The sequence below is a fragment of the Cystoisospora suis genome, assembly GCF_002600585.1.
Source record: "Cystoisospora suis strain Wien I chromosome Unknown contig_1371, whole genome shotgun sequence".
Classification (NCBI taxonomy): domain Eukaryota; phylum Apicomplexa; class Conoidasida; order Eucoccidiorida; family Sarcocystidae; genus Cystoisospora; species Cystoisospora suis.
Genome location: NW_027154171.1, coordinates 476 through 16591, shown reverse-complemented (window position 1 = coordinate 16591; position 16116 = coordinate 476). Strand labels below are relative to the sequence as shown.

The window sequence follows — 16116 nt, the reverse complement described above, 5'->3', positions numbered from 1 at the left end:
GACTCGGGCACAAAGCGGCCACAGTGCGACCACCCGCTGGGGACGGTTGGTCGGCACCGCGTTGAAGGCGACAGCATCACTGCCCAAAATGGGTCGCGATAGACCGCTCGTATGGCACCTTGTGATGCTCGGAGCCTTCAACAGCCTCCGTGCATTCCGTAGGTGACCACCGCGGGTGTGACACGTTCTTGGAAAGCAGGTGCTCATTCCTTGCGAACGCTTATGACTCGGATACTGAACTCCGACTTGAGTTTGAACCCGGGCGCTCCAAAAGTCTGCAGCATCCTGTTGCGGTATCCTTGGCGTCACTTTTGCTTCTGTTACTTCTCGCGGGACTTCCTACCCAGGGTCTAGTAGTAAAACTGGTTCAAAGTCCCGAGGAATCCCCCAGGAGTTCAGTGGATGTCCTTACCGGGCGCCTGCCATTTCCAGTCGTGGATGAAAGCCCGCGGCGCCCTGGCCCCGCCAGTGCCGGAGGTGTTATACCTTTAGCCCGTGTCTGCTTCCCGATGGAGCCTGCTGTAAGAGCGTGGCTTAGCTAGCATGCAGAAGGGTGAGAGTAGCGTCGTTTCCAATCCTATCTTCTGAGGGAATTCGTGGACACCGGAGTGGCGTACACGTGGGTAGACGACCTAGCTGGAACAGAAACTAACACATGACGCAAGCATATGTGGTAGTGACCAGAATTTCTGAGGCAGACCATGTTGATGCCGGGCTACTAGAATAGCATTGAAAGTGCCAGAGAGAAACAGGTGCGCCAAGAGGTAGCAAAAAAGAACACACACGTGGAGGCCACGCCGTCAAGAGCTGGATGATGCATGCACAGCCCGATTGAAAAAGATGCTCAGGCAAACGAAGGGACCGGAACCCAGACAATAAGCAGTGCCTATGAAATCGTTGGGGAAATGTGAACAGGTCGGAAAGGGGAAGGATAGTGTAAACAGTTTTTTGTGAACGGCCCGAATGAAGGCGCGGAATATAAGAGAGATTGTTGGTCAGTATGGCGAGAATAACTGAACTGGAAAGCTATCCGCTAGCAGACGTGATTATTTGCAGAAACGCGTTACTTAAAGTGTTAAAATTGAAGGAAGTGTGTAGGGAGGCTGGGGACAGCAACCAGACATTTAGTATCTACAAGCCCACCAAGCGCTCACGGTAACCACACAGAAGCCTTCCACTATGGCCCCTACCTGCGTCACAATGCCGCCGTAGACATTTCAAATAGCAGGAACAGCCGCTGTAAGTCTGCAAGCTAGGTCCCTTTCTCCGCTTGGAACACAGATAACAGAGAAAGCGAGGGAAACATCGGGTACAGCTTCTTGTTGTATTGATGGCCTAGTGGTCCTGCCTCCTCGGAGTTACCCTTCAGTTTCGTAGAGGCAGCCTGGGGGAGCGAGAGAGTGACTACGTTGTGAGACCTAGCGTGGTCCAACAACGTGCTGGCATTGACATTTCCTGCTTGCCCCCCTCTCGGCCCACGCTGTCTGGAACGGTGTGAAGACGTGCGACAGGTGGTGCGGTAGAGCTGGCCTGCAGACGCGCCGCGCTTGAGGCCTTTCCTGGGCTGGACTGCGGTCAGAAAAGAGACAACTCTGTTGGCAAACTCAGCAACCCCGTGCTATACACCAGATTTCTGCGCGTCGTGCCCGTCCAGTGTAGATGGATTCGATTCAAAACTGCGACACTTTTCTGACGTTTTTCTCAGGGTGCAGCACGTTGTTACACAGGTAAAGTGGCCAGTGTAATGGCTACAGACACTCCCAAAGCCGCCGGCGTTTTCCGGAATGGAAGAAGACGGTTGCCGCGTTACCCGGCTGGCCCCGGCACAACCTCCTCACTGGTGAATCTGTCAGCGCGCGAAGTTGTAGCCGGTAGATCACTTGTCCGGGGACTAACATAGCTACCGGACCCAGAGCGACCCATTATGTGAGTGAGCGCAAACTCTACGAGCTGCAGCTGTTGGCTGGGAGGCGCGCGGGGCACGGAAAGCTGTCGACGCGCGAAGGGGCATGCGGAGACGACGCGGTTCAACGGAGACGTGAAGCTGACGATCCGTGCCACACACGGGTTCTGACGTGGACGCTGGCTCCTGTTTCTCCTTGCGAGAGCGCTCGTCTTCTCGTGTCATGCCATCGTCGGCCTGCTCTTACGACATTGCCGTTGTCACCTTTTTGCTTGTGGAGCTCAGTTCGCCCGAGGCAGCTTAGGGTTAGGGTTTAGTGTCAGGCACGCGTACGCTGGTCGTGTCTCGGCCTCCGCCGTTGTCAACTCGATGTTACGGGGTCAGGGTTTTCTCCCGGGTCCGGGCTACTCGAAGTGCTATGTACCGTGCTGTGCGAAGCTATTTTCTGTGCTGTTGTCGCTGCGAAGTTGCAGCCGTTTGTCATTCAATTGAAAGGAGCTCGCCGGCCCTTGAGTTCCCGTGTGTGTGTGGTTTTGCCGGGCAAACTGCTGTAGGGGCCCGTGAGACTCGGACGAGCATCTGACTTCCCTACCGCTTTCCGGTAACTCTCCATATCCCCGTTCATATAGTACCGCAGTGAAGTCACAGGCGTCGCTTGTTGGAGAATGCTTGGATTTCTGTGGCCGGCTACTTTTTGGAAGGACAATGGCTTTCTCGTGGCTCACGTCAAGGAGTATATCTGAGCTGGCTTCGCACCCGGAAGCCACGGTTAGTGGTGAGGGCAGTGACAAGCACACCAGTGAAGCCGCCATTCGGGAGAATCACCGCGCAGCTTCGGAGACTATCATTACTGCTGCTTCAAACGAAGCTGCTGACGAAGACTCACGCCAAGACTTGAGGCCTCGAATTGCAGGATCAGGTTTTTCTGAGCGTGTGAGCCCCTCTCCGGTGCGAATTGATTTTGATGACGATGAAGAAGACGACTTTCGTCAGTCAGCATCGCACCAACTTACACCACATACTGGGAGAATGGTTCATGTGCCGCATGTACCCACCATCGCGTGGGATCATCAACATGGTGAGCGGACCGCAGGGCACAAGAGGCCTAGCAGCACCGTTCCGGAGCTTTGTCCGGAGACCCTTCCCTCTACTTCAGCTGAACCTGCGATCACCATCAAGGACCGAGGCTCTCCTAGGGCGCGTGCCCGAGGGTATGAGGGCCGTCCTCCCTCCGTGTCCCAGCCTCCATCTCTGTATCAAGAGACCCGTATACAGGCGACCGAAAACCCGACTCGCCACGTCCACCAAAATCGGATGCTGACGTGGAGAGAGCGTGCACTTTCTAGTTATTTGAATCGGTTTGAGAAAGAGGACACAGAGGAGGAAGAACTAAATCTTGTGGTTGGCCCGAGAGAATCCGGACGGACATCACGTCCACTCGATTCTAGGGGTGATTCATTGACGAATATGCCCTCTCACCCTTCGTTTGGCCCCTCCCGCAACCCGCGTTCAGCCGGCGAGGAGCCGCAGGGGCATAACCAGGCCACTTTCGGATCTGATCTCTCTCAGTCTAGCAAACGTCAAGATGAAAGAGATCAGGCCGAAACAGGTGACGAAATCCGAGCTACAGAATCCCAGACGACTCTTACCGAGCCTGGAAGGCCTCTAATCTCGGCATTGAGCACGAGGCCTTCTCAAAACGCGCAGAGAACAGGCGCAGAAGAAGAGGGGTATTCCCATTGGCCGTGGACGGATTCGTTAGAACAAGGCAGACAGTCTTCACGAGCTTGTTCGCCGAATACGCGCGCCTCGGAAAGGGAACACGTACCGCGGACGTATGACGCTGGGAGCTCAACTCTTGCCGCAGGGCGTCAGGTCGACACAGCGTCAGTCCCCTGTGTTGGGCCTGCCCACCCTAGAAGGGAAAAGAATATACAAGCAGGCAGTCGAGAGGACGACGACACCAGTATAACACTTGGAGATCACTCTTCTTCCGCGCCTCCGCACTGTGTCACAGCGCCAGAATCTGAACTAGCTCATGCTTTCCAGGGGCCCGTACTGTCTTCAACTTCTCAACTTTCGCCTAGTCGGTCTTCTGGACGCGTGGGTTTTGCCGTCTTGAAGCCCCCTGACGAGGAGGAAGTCAGCCACCACCACTCCAGTAGAGAAGACATTGAAGCCGGGCGGAGGAGCAGTGGGGTAGCGGATACTTCACAAAGCAGCCAACGTACTACCACTGGAAGTGAACGCGCCCAATGCCCAGTCGACGGTCCTTCTTCGTCTTGTTCGCTTGCTGCGTCCCCAGCGTCCGGTCTGGAGCGGTGGGAAGGACGGAGAAGTTCTTTGGGGCCGAAACGTGAAGGTAGTCATCAACTGCAAAGCCGTAGTCGTAGCAGCAGCGCTACTGCGGGGGATGCCAGCGCGACAGCTGCAAACGCCATAGTTGCCCATCCACAGGGGAAGAGTAGTCGGAACCGACCGCCGTGTGAGCACATTCTTCTTGTTGTGCATGGCATCGGATGCGAGGCTGAGGGGGGCGTCATCCACAAACAACAGTTCGTTAAAAGCTTGTCCCTTGTCAACGATTATTGGTTCTGGCGGAAACCAGTGGAAGTTCACGTCCACGCAATAAACTGGAAGCAGACCGTTATCCACGCTCAGGAACAGTAAGTCCGAGGAGGTAGATGTATATACGCCACGAAAAAGGTCGCTCGCATTCGTGGACTGTACCATTGTTCTCCTGGAGACGGGCATATCTGCATAAGTGAACAACTGCAGCGTCTTCTTTTCAATAGATTTCATGGGAAACCCAAAATTATCACGTTTGATTGACGTCTGGCCGCTAATATTCAATCATCCAAGATATATTTATCTATCGCAGGTTCGGTCAAAAGTCCGGTTATATTATATAGATCACATGTCTTCTCTGCGTTACTCCCCCCAGACTAGGTCTCCAAAGCTAGTTCGGCTGTGCGACAAGCCTGCCGTTTTGCGTGACAATCAGACCTACAGCATTTTCTTTTCAGCCCTGTTGTGTGAGGAGATAGGTGCAGGTGCTTGAGATTTGGGCAAGGAACTCTGGTTTCGCGAGGTTCCTCGTCGTGTGGATGAGTGTCTGTTAGACTAGTAACCTGAGGGTCAGACTCCCGCCCGGGGTTTGACTGGACAGCTCTTCCGGCGAGGTTTGTGCTCCGCGTTTCGGGGTAGACTCTGAATCACAGGGAATAGCCACCTGCGCCATCTAGCTCTTCTGTAGAGTGCGGTGCCTACGCAGTGTGCATGTGCTGAAGTGTTAAGTGAAGGGTTCCTGAAGTTGATGGGAGCATAAGAGGCCAAAGCCTACTCGGTGACGCACCTTTGTCGGCTGTCTGGACAGGCTGATTCAGCCGTACACCCACACTCGCTCACGTTGAGGTCGTAGAGACGGTACTCGTTTTGCAGCACCGATCACTGGTGGTTTAGACAGATGTAGAGCCACGATCTGAAGGCTTTGATTTGCTCTCAAGAGAACGCGACACTCTTGAGAGGACGATGGTGGCTCCTTCTGTACGAAGCCATCGAGAGCTGTGTTCGCCGCAGGATGTTCTTTGACTACCCTACTTTCCTGAGCCTTGCTTGCATTGTCAACACCGTGCAAGGCAAATGATCTTCTCATGTTGCAGTCTCTGTGCCTCACCTACAAGGGGATCTTACCCTGGCTGTCCTTTTCTCGACTGCTCAGAGCTCGTGCCTAGTTAAATAATCTAGAAAGGAACGAAGATGTGCTTGGTCAGGCGTATTAAGCGTTGTTTGAAGTTTCGGTGACGCCGTCTACCTGTCTTCGAAGCTGAGGCGGGATACCCTAGGAACTGTTGCGGTAGTGTGTGTGTCTTGTGTGCGTAGCATGTTCGAGCATATCACCCTGAAGAGCCTGTACGAGACTCGACGGGTCTTGACGCTCACAGCCGCTGATCTTCTTTTCTTTCTTACCCCCCGATATGGCGACTTTGTCATAACCCAAGTGGCTGCCCAGCTAAACGAGGCCGTAGCCAAATTGCGAGCGGTCAGCTATCCATCCTACTGCTACTACTATCATGACAAATGTTTCTTCGAGGCCCATCGCCAACATCCTCGTGGACTTCATGCCCCTATCCCCCTACCCTTGTTGTACATGGCTTCTGGCCTGGCTCGTGAATCTGTTTCTAGAGATTCTGTGAAGAAGGCTTTGGTTCCTGAGCCCGTGTGTCCGCCGCAGTGCATCCGATATGGCATCCTGGTGACGTGAAAAGAAAGTTGCCCTGCCGAAGATAGCCGGAGCACTACTATTGGGCTTATTCAGATCAACGCGCTTTGCAGTATACGGCGACTGGGAGGAGGAGAACGTCAGGATATTGTCGTTGCCGACGTGAGGGCGTCCCGTGCAGAAAGAAACAGCTATCTCTCGGAGTGAACTGTCCCTCTGACTTCCGTCCCCTCTCGGGTACACCGGAATGTGACTAAAGAGGAGGAAGGGGGAGAACTGGGGGGGTTCCGTCGGCTTGCTATGCGAAGGAGGCTTTCTCCTTGGTGGTTTCAACCCCGAGCGTGTTGTATTGTGCTTCGTTTTCTGTTTTCAGCACCCGTCAGAGCGTTATAAGAACTCGAAGATCTCCGTCCTTGGGTATTCCCTGGGTAGCGTGATGGCATATGAGCTCTTGGCTGAGCGCCCCTTTCGGCCGGTGTGTGCTTACGGAGAAAGACAGCCGGGATCTTCCAAGTTTAGATAGCCTAGCTTTGCTGTAGGGCAGGCGGTGTGTCGTGTTCGCGAAGTCCTGCTATTGTGCAGCGGGGTCGCTTGAGGAAAGATGTTGAAGGAGGGAAGGTCTGCCGTAACTAATTGTGTGTATTAGGGCAGGGAAAAGGCATTCATCCAATCCTGAGAATGTGTGTCGACTGTTCTTCAGATCGGGTGGTGAAACAGTGGCCTGTTGGTAGGAAAGCAGTGACGGAGAAGGGATATTTTCCGGCAGCTTCTCGACTGAGAAAGAGGTTGTGTACCTGAACACATGGGGACTCCTTTCGTTCCAGAGGTGTAACAGGGGTTGTCGGAGCGAGCAGGCCAGGACTCACAGGGGATGCGAGAGATATCGAAGGAGAAGAAGTAGACCGGACTTTAGTATGAGTTGTAAAATGACTGTTTCTTTGTTGGAACGTGCAGTCGGCTTTCAGCCCAGCTACGAATCCTTCCCCCCGTCTGACTTTTAACGTGGACTTTCTTTTTCTCCTTGGAAGCTCGCTTCCTGCTTTTCTTCTCCTTCATTCTCCTGAGGTAATTCTGGGCACTCATGTCTTCCAGTTACCATGCTCGGCAGTCGGGTGTCCCCACACTCCTCGCGTACACGGCCTCGTTTCAAATCGAGCCATCCAGAGACTTTTGCTAAGTACTGAGAAGCGGTTTGTGGTGGGTGCAGTTCCGACACTTCTTATCAGGTCAGCCCTTGTAGTTCTATATGCGACACTGTTCTTCTCAAACTGTGAGAGGGGAGAGTTGTGTTCTTTTGACCCTCAAGGTTTCGTTGTCATACGTAAGCGGTAGCTGCACAGGAACGCGTCTTTACAGTCGTGGAGTTCTTTCTCCCTATTTATCTTGGCTCCGACGAATGGCCAGGGTCTCGGACAGTCACGCTGTTTCGGCTCTCCCAACACCCAAGGCTCATGGAGACGGTCGTGGACGTTACAGACGTGTGGCAGTTTTCCCAGTATCTGGAGTGGCGTTCGTTCTAAGCTCTGTCACCTGTGTGTGCCTGAAGAAGAAAAGATAAACCTTGTCTGAGCTGGCTCGGCAAGGGCAGCCCAAGTTCTAGCGTCGCGACAGCTTGCATTCTGTTGGACTATGACGCACTCCATACATGCTTCTGCTTGCGTCTCTTTGAGACAGGAAGAGTTAAAACTAACAGTATGGTGGCGCTCTTCTTTTTTCATGTCTGTAGCTGCGCGCATGTCAGCTGCTCTTTCCGGCCGCTCTCCGTCTGAGATCAGGTCTACATGTGTCTTTAGTGTGTAGTACCAGGTAGCGTTTTGTTTCAGATTGGACTTATGAATGGCTCGATCTTAGCTGTATGAGCTTGTTAGGTAGCAGAGCGTGTTGGGCGAAAGCTCTCAGGTGTGACGTGTTTTAGCATGCTATGTTGTTCTACAGATCTTAAAGGAGGGCATGTGGTTACCGAAGGATCTTCGACTCTACAACATTTTCCATCCGTGCGACCCAGTAGTAAGTTCTTGAATACCGGTCGTTCTTCTGCTTTCTCAACAATTACAGGCCGACGAATCTATGCGAGTGCAGACATTGGAAGGAGATTGCTATAGAGGGTTAGGGTTGAGTATAGGTGCGACTTGTTAGTATATCCGCTTACACATCCATGACACATGTGTTTACAACTCGGTGATCGTACGTCTTTTTTACTGAGAATTTTCGGGGTTCATCGCTACTTTTTTTCTGAACAGGGTGGGTAAATACGCGCATCTGGTTGGTTCGTTTGTCTGTAGGCTTTCCGGATTGAGAAGCTCGTATACCCTCACGTCAAGCAGCTGCCGCCTCCAGTGCTGTTGGCTTTTTGGCGTACGAACGGCGTTCAGAAGTGGTACGAATGGGACATGAATGTACAGGTGAGGGGCGCCACGATCTCACAATCGTAAGGAAATTCTTTCCACGGTTAAAGAGGCGGGGGTGAACGCTGTATTAGTAGGTGCGACGGAAAGGCTCCGTTCTGTCCAGTCCGACACGGCGTGATGGTCGCAGATTCGAAGGAGCCCTGTGTCTTGCGGTAGTTGTACAGGCGTTACGTGAGTTGAAGTCTTTCTCGATGTGTCGCTTCGCAAGACATATCGTAGATGGGTAGTAGTAGAGCTTTCGGGCTTGTGGAAGGTCAGTCATGTGATGTCCGCGATATCCACCCCTACAGTCGAGCACCTTGAGTCTATGCTGCCTCAGGGGACCTGAAGCAGCATATTGGTTAAAGATTGATCTTCTGCCGTCAGTATGATAGTCAATCAAAAGGTTTGTCCTCGTAACCTTGCTGACACGGATCCTGGGGACTAGGAGCTTCGAGCGCCTCCCTCGATTCCGTCGGTAGCTAGCATACAAAGAACGGAAGCGAAACAAGCATGTATGCTCACTCGCAGACAATGTCGTGACAGTCAAGGAATCTTCTTCCTACAGTTCGCAGCAAGAAAGCTTGTCACGACGGTTGATCGAAACTCTACTACTCCCTCTCTTTGCTCCATTGCCCATTATTATCAGCATGCGAAGAACGTCCTGATGCAGAATATCTCGGACTTTGCCTCTAGTATTAGCAACTCTCTGTTCTCTTGGTGGCACACTGAAAAGGGAGTTCAACGTCCGGACGGTGTAAGCGTACTCGACGCGAACGCAGCGGCGGCCGCTGCTGCGGCATTATCGTCACAGAGGGAGCGCGCAGGGTTGGGCCGTTCTAGCAAGCTATCAAAGTCACGTTACAGAAGGCCTACAAGTGCAGATCAAGAGGATGGTGGGGATGGGAAAGGAAAACAGAATGCGGCGAGGGGCCTTGAGTCTGGTGGTGCCGATGGAGCGACCAACTCTGCTATCCTGCGTCAGCTAAGACAGCCAGGTGGCTCCGAGCAGATGAGAGGAGCTGTGGTTCCGAGTGACAGGACGGCCTTGAGTAAGTACCAACTGCCGCTGCCTCAAAATTCTGATGGGTGCGCTAAGGAACGGAGTGGTGCTGTATATAGTTGCATAGACTTATTTTTGTCAAGAGGGCCAGTCCCTTTCCTCTTTCGGTTACAGCGGCATTGCGCTCTGGTCTGCACGATCTGCAGGGAAAAGACTACGTATCACGCTGCCCTTGAGCTCAGCTGCGGGGTGGGGCTTACAATGGATTCGTGACGACATGCTAAGACCTCGTGGTCTGAGAAAGCAACCAAACAGCTAGAGGCTTCACCTTTAGTTCTCCTTTAGCACAGCGGTTGAGCGCGGGGTGACCAAGAGTGTAGTCGCAGTCACGTTCAGGAGTCCTCGAACTTTCCTATGGGGTTGGCATATTTTCCAGCTGGACGTGCGCGTGTTGAAAAGCAGGCGCAGTCAGTACGGGACTCATACCCGCCTGCCTCTTTGCAGATAACACCGGAGGAACAGGGTCTCGTACTCACAGAGCATAAATGCGTCCCACTGCTACTCTGTCGCAGTGTCGGGAGGGGCATAGTCTGCTTTACAGTCAAGATCAGAAGAAACATAGCGAGCAATCCCGTTAGCGGGGTTTGTGTTGCTTCCGGGGTGTCTGTTTCAAATAGGACACGGTAAAAAGTGATCACGGAGACCTGCGCTCCAGATTGAGGTGCACGCTTTGATACGCTCTGATGCTGCTAGTCTTGGAATCCACAGGGCGTTTCCGTCTCGGTGGCTCGTCTTTTCTCCCCACTTGTATCTAGCTGGCAGCAGAACCGGACAGCGGGGTTGACGGTACCAAAGCAGGGTCTGTGTGGCTCAGTGTGAGGCGGATGACGCCCTTTGTAGGTCTATCGTCGCCGTTTACCGGTTCTTTGCAAAGCTGGTTGTTGGTCTGTGTGGTGTTTCGAGCAGGGCCTGCGGATGTATGCGCCTTCCGACACCGTAAGATACACTTGTGCTCAGCAGTGGCTCCTCCATAGTGAGCAGCTGATAATCTAGGTTTTGCGTGGATGGAGCTTCGGTCGAGAAAGTGAAATACTTCCTTACCTAGCGACAGAAAGACCCAAACATACCCAGACTCGAGAAGACCCACCGGTAGGGGCTACCGGTGTATCTTCTTTGCTACACGCGCTACGCTTCGAGGTTTAGGACAGAAGATACACGCGTACCCTCTACCGGTCGGTTTTCTCGCTTCGCGGTGTGGTTAGGGCTTCCTATCGGACATAAGGAAGTATATCTATTTCTCGACTACATGAGTGCCTTGTCTGCTGAAGACAAAGATGCATTTGAATGCCTTGTCGGGACGAGGTCTGTTCAGCGGCTACTGGAAGAATATCACGCAATGCCTCAGGCCATAGCCCCAGATCTCTTTCGTAACCTTTCGCAAGTCGTCTTCGTAGTGGCGCACGCTAGAGGCTGTGTGAAATTTGTGTATTAGACGGTGTGCTGTTTCTCCTTCACTGACAGGACTTAGACAAACCAGGCCTCGTAGAAGAGCCGAGCACCACCGGCGCGGGATCAGTGAAAGCACCGACGATGACGAGGACGAGGAAGATGAGCCAGGAGCCCTGTGCGGTTCCACACCGACAACTGCGCTCGGACGGGGTCACCTTGACGCTGCCAACAGGACTGGTTCGATCGACGGACATGTGCAGTCGTCAGGCTATTTATCCAGCTCTAGCAAAAGCGCTTCTTCAAGCGGTCAGCTGCGCGCTTTAGCGGCGGCAGCAGCTGCAGAGGTTACTCTAGAGGCAGTCGAGGAACTCAAGGAGAGGAGCGGCGATGGGGAACCACTTCACGAATCAGACGTCCGCGCGACCGTTGTCGGTGCAGCAGCAGGGGCAGTCCCGCTTTTGGCTACAGACGGAGGAGCAGGACAAGAGGAGCCAGAAGAAGACATATGGGATCTTCTGTACCGGCCCGCGCGCCCAAGAGATGAAGATGGTAGGGCGTGGATGGTCATTCTCCTTGGTGGTGACGGGAAAATCCAGTTGAGAGCCCATCCAGACTGCTTTGCGGTGATGGTTCTGCATCTGGAACCTAGGAAATTGTTAGAGCATTACAAACACAGTAGAGAGTTGCTTTTCTGCAGCGTGTTTTTTTTCTCGGATCGGCTACCCCGGCGACACCGGCGGTTGAGGCCTGCCGACGGATTCCATACCTGGCCAGTATTCAGTATCGTAACAGTCGCACTTGATATACCATACGCGTATGCAGAGTTCTCCATAGTAATCAGTTTTGCTTAGCAGCCTGTCGAGGCCGTTCAGAGGCGCAGGCACCATCTTCTACGTCCCTTTGTCGTAGTCTGTGCGGGTTGCCGTGGCCTTCGAGAACGCAGCTCGTGCGTGTACAAGAGTCTTACGCTTCTTGCCTGCTGTCCCGGCGAGGGTCATGAGCAGTGCAACAAAAACTGCTGTCTGGAGCTCTCTCGAGTTATTTAGACTCGAGGCGTCCGAGGACGGTTGGAAGCTTCCCGGATTTGCTGGGGACTGAGAGCGTGTGACTCAGGAAGATGAAAGACGCATGGACAAACCGAGGTGTAGGGCAGCTCCCTTTTGTGGTGTGCCTGTTGTTCAGGCGAGGCATTGTCTGATGCAACAACGTCGAGTACGGGGAGCGGTGCATTTGCTCTGGAGCAAGTGGAGCAGCAAGAACAGGAAACGTCAAGGGCGATGGCACAGCTTGAGGTGAGCTGGCATTTTCTTCGCTTCTCTCCACTAGCCAGTAGGATGACTTGAACAACCTAGGTGACTTGCAGAGTATCGATAAGACCGTTTCTTCCAGTTCCTGTGTCACAGGGGTTGGGTGTACTTGCAGTCACACCGGTGTTGCCCCATGCGTGAGCGGAGCCGATGCCGGGGGCAGCCAATTGGGAAGGAGTCTCGCACATTCATCGATGTCGTGTTGCGCTCGTTATTCGACGCGTTCCTTTTGTTTGCAAGGAAAGTGATAGTGCGAGCGAGTAACTGCAGTAGTGGTGGTGTTGGTAGCAGCAGGTAAACTAACGATCGAAAAGTACCAATGCGTACCCGAGGGCACGGGACGATGAAGTTAACGGTGAACCTAGCCTAGCAAGGCGGATGCGGCAGACTTCTTGTCCATCTGTCTTCCGGGCCGTTACTATACCTGCAAGATGATCATTCGGTGCCCACGGCTTCAGCAACACACCTAAGGCTCATGTGCCTGGTTGAAGTTTCGTTGCGAGGCACGGTATGACCGTAGTGTCTCAGCCCCCGAGTTTATGCAGTCTCATGCTCCACGATGTCCGCTGTACATCTGTGTCGCCGAATAAGTCTTGTCTCTGTTTCGGAGCGTGACCACTGCAAGTCGCTCCCCGTCGTAGTGAAGCGGTGAACGCATAGGAACGGGACGGGGACTTTTTGTGTTAGATCTCTGGCCACCCGGCTGTACTTCGTCACCCGTGCACTGCTGTGGGCGATTGTGTAGGCAATCAACGAGCAGAAAGGCCCCGAGTTCCTTCAAGTTCGAGTGGATTTCCAGCTTCAAGTAAGTATGGTGGCGTATGTTTGTTGCACGGAGGAAGCGTTGATTGATTTGCACTAGCTGGAGTCAGAGAGAGTATTGCCTGTCGTTCACAATACAACAGCGTTAGCAGTGCGTTTTGATGAGCGGAATCCGGGTATCTCGTATGCTGACACGTAGTGGAGGGGGAGGTTCGGTGGTCGCGCTCAGTCCGATTATGACGGCGCCACTCGATGTGGAGGGGCCCATTCCAAAACGCGTCCGTAAATCTTCATGAGTAGCGTGTGCATGCTGGGTTTTTGTAGGAAGATACTACGGAGCATTACCTGTCATCTTTGGCCATGCTCCAGTCGCACTTCAACTACTGGAAGCTGAAGGACGTCGCATTCTTCATTCTCAAATGCCTTACCGGAACGAACCCGACGCTATCTTACACCGGTACGTTGGCTTCTGATGCGACGCAAAAACATTTCCGTCTTACGGTGTGCGTTCTGACTGTGTATGTAGTTCAAGGTCCTTACGCGAAGAAGTGTCAACCTCAGTCAATGACGCCTTTCATTGATATATGCCACCCCCTGTTGGTGCCTCCTGTTCTGTGCGTGGACCATACAGATCACCTGAAACAGTTGGAGTCTGCGGCGAGAAAAGCAGCGGAAAAAGCTGATCGGGAATGTAAGCTTTGTCACCGTCAACAGGGTAGCTTTAGAAAACCTAGGCGCTTCTGGTTGGTATCTGCCCACGGGTTTCCGTCTTGACAAGGCTACTGAACGAGAGGCAGTGAAGCCAACGGCATTCGCCCCTTGGGCTCAACAAGCCATACGGTATAAAACGCCCGTTACTGTCCGGGATTACGTCACTCTTTTTCTACTAGGCTACAGAGGCTTCTCCAGGGATGGGAGGTTCCTACGCGGGGCAGCGTGATACGGTTCCTTCTCATCACAAGACATGCTGAGCGAGCGTGTGCCGCTTGATGCCCCTTCCAGGCGTGTTGTTCTTGTTGTTTTACAAGCGCATATGCGCGCGCTCGGGCAGGCCCGGGTTCGCCTAGTATTACGTTTTCTTCCCGCTGACCACTTCACAGTGCTGGGCCGAAGAGCCTGTTGCTGCTCCGCTTAAGTGTTTGGAACTGTTAGTGAAAGTTTTTATAGTTTCTTAGAGTATGTATGCTTCCGCCATTCCATCAGGGTAGCTCTTCACCAGCCCCTGACATTCACCGTGTGAAACGCCTGTCACCGGCTGTTTAATTGTTCTACGTCACATATAGTCAATACTCATGTAGTTACAGACGTTGCGGGCGTTAGTTGGGTTTCATGCGATGTCGAGAACAGTACGCGTTTCGGTCATGCTTGGGGTGACTACTTTACAGCGAACGAGCAGGAGCGCCGGAAGCAGCTGCAGCTAGCAGCGGCTCTGCACCAGCGCCTGGACTCGTTTAGAGGAACAAGCAGTCGAAGTGAAGAGAACCCTGACCGAAGAACGCGGCCGCAGGATGCCCAACGCCAACAGGCAACGCACAGCACAAGGCGGGGCGTTTCAGCAATGGGTCGTGACTGCACGTGGAGGGATTCAGACAGTCAACATAGTAGTGGTAGCAGCGGCAGCACTAGGAGACGCGCCGACGGCGACCGAGGAAGCCTTGAGAGGAGGACCAAGGAGGCACTTGATTTCGATTCAAGCGAAAAACGCAGAAGTAGCGGTCAGGGAGGAAGGGACGGGCAGAGAGGGCGTACTGAGAGACTGGCAGGGAGAAGAACTCTGACTATGGATTTTCGTTGAGAAAGTGCAGAACGAAGTTACGATGTGAGGGAGTGCCTCCGGCAAATGTACTACAGACAACAACAGCTAGGGTTGAGGGTTGTACAGCAGCGCACAGAGAGGAGGGTGCTGGACACCCTAGGAAGAATGCCGCCCCTTGAGCTAGACCAGACGGGGCAGTTATAGTCTCAGGCGCGGGGGCAGGCGGCTCCCTGGAAGTTTTGCACTTCCCAGAAAAAGACGAGATTTGAGTGTTCTCTGTTCTCCAAAGATGAGCGGATGAAGTCAGCACAAGTTTGATTTGATTGCTTTCTTCTGGGAATTTGCATCATGTAAAACGGCGGTGACTGGTCGACTAAGCCGAGTAGTACTACTTGTGCAGTTGCACTTCGTTGTGGAAGGTGACTCCCCGAGTCTTACATGGAGAGGTACTGGCACGGTTTCAATAAAGTAAGAGTGTAGGCGGAATAAGTGTCCAGTGAGCACGAGCTACTGGTTGAAGGAGGCGCACGGGGGGGAGAGGTTAGGGTACACGCTCTCTTGCCCCAGAGCCTCCCGGCAACAGGTGAGTGAACTCCCCACTCCCTCGTACCCGCGAGTGACTCAGCAGCCTGCTGCTGTTCTTCAACAGCTCCGAGGTAGCATTTCATCTGTAGCGCATTCATATTACCTCTGGTTCGCTCAATGAGCCCCCCGGGGGCCTGAACTTCGGGTATATAGGTTACTGATTTGGTCGATGTACGTACTTCGAGTGATCAGGTCTACATCATCTACCAGCACAAGTCTCGGTCTTCTTACCGCGTTACGACACATTACGGACAAACAGGGAACGCGGAAAATTGCATTCGGTCCAAGGAAACGCCCTTCAACAACCTGCTTTCCCACAACAAAAATCGAAGTATAGTGCAATCTACAACGTGTGCGTGCACATGACACTCGCGGAACACGGTAGGCGGCCACCCGGCAGGAAGACACTCCTGTCCTGGTAACCAGCTGATACGCTGTAATGCGGATGCGGAACCCTGCGCCACCCCTCAGCGGGCTCCGCGCTGTTCTGACTACATTCGGCACGAAACAGAATCACAGGTGCCTCCACTAGGTGATACCTTTGCAAGTAGTCCTCGTTCTCCGGGCTGGTCTTCACAACTACTGTCGTTCCAACACAACACATTCAGATGGGACGCCGGCTTGCGCAGTTTGCTATAAATGAGAAAGCTTCAGCAGCAGCCCACCAGTTGATAAATTTCACTTCGAACGTGACTACAGGTGGGATGTCCAGAGGTTTGCTCTTCCGAGGCCGTAGCACTTC

At 53.3% G+C, this 16116-nt stretch overlaps 1 protein-coding gene across 1 annotated transcript; it reads left to right on the top strand.

Moving 5' to 3' along the window:
- The first annotated feature begins 1971 nt into the window (after window positions 1–1971).
- CSUI_003156 (ddhd domain-containing protein) lies at window positions 1972–15334 on the top strand. The gene is made up of 14 exons (XM_068063354.1): window positions 1972–4569; window positions 5786–5945; window positions 6499–6600; window positions 7080–7190; window positions 8061–8132; window positions 8408–8527; window positions 9081–9564; window positions 10482–10511; window positions 11037–11513; window positions 12147–12256; window positions 13017–13076; window positions 13358–13490; window positions 13665–13724; window positions 14419–15334. The coding sequence occupies exons 1-14, from the start codon at window positions 2609–2611 to the stop codon at window positions 14826–14828; spliced, it is 4290 nt and encodes a 1429-aa protein (XP_067924664.1). The 5' UTR covers window positions 1972–2608; the 3' UTR covers window positions 14829–15334.
- The last annotated feature ends 782 nt before the right edge of the window (window positions 15335–16116 follow it).

What these genes read in the sequence shown, in the direction of transcription:
- CSUI_003156 (XM_068063354.1), top strand. Translation starts at nt 2,609, where the DNA reads ATGGCTTTCTCGTGGCTCACGTCAAGGAGTATATCTGAGCTGGCTTCG. An exon ending in CCGTAGCCAAATTGCGAGCG is followed by an intron (nt 5,946 to 6,498) that starts GTCAGCTATCCA and finishes TTCTGTTTTCAG; the next exon opens with CACCCGTCAGAGCGTTATAA. An exon ending in CCCGACGCTATCTTACACCG is followed by an intron (nt 13,491 to 13,664) that starts GTACGTTGGCTT and finishes TGGACCATACAG; the next exon opens with ATCACCTGAAACAGTTGGAG.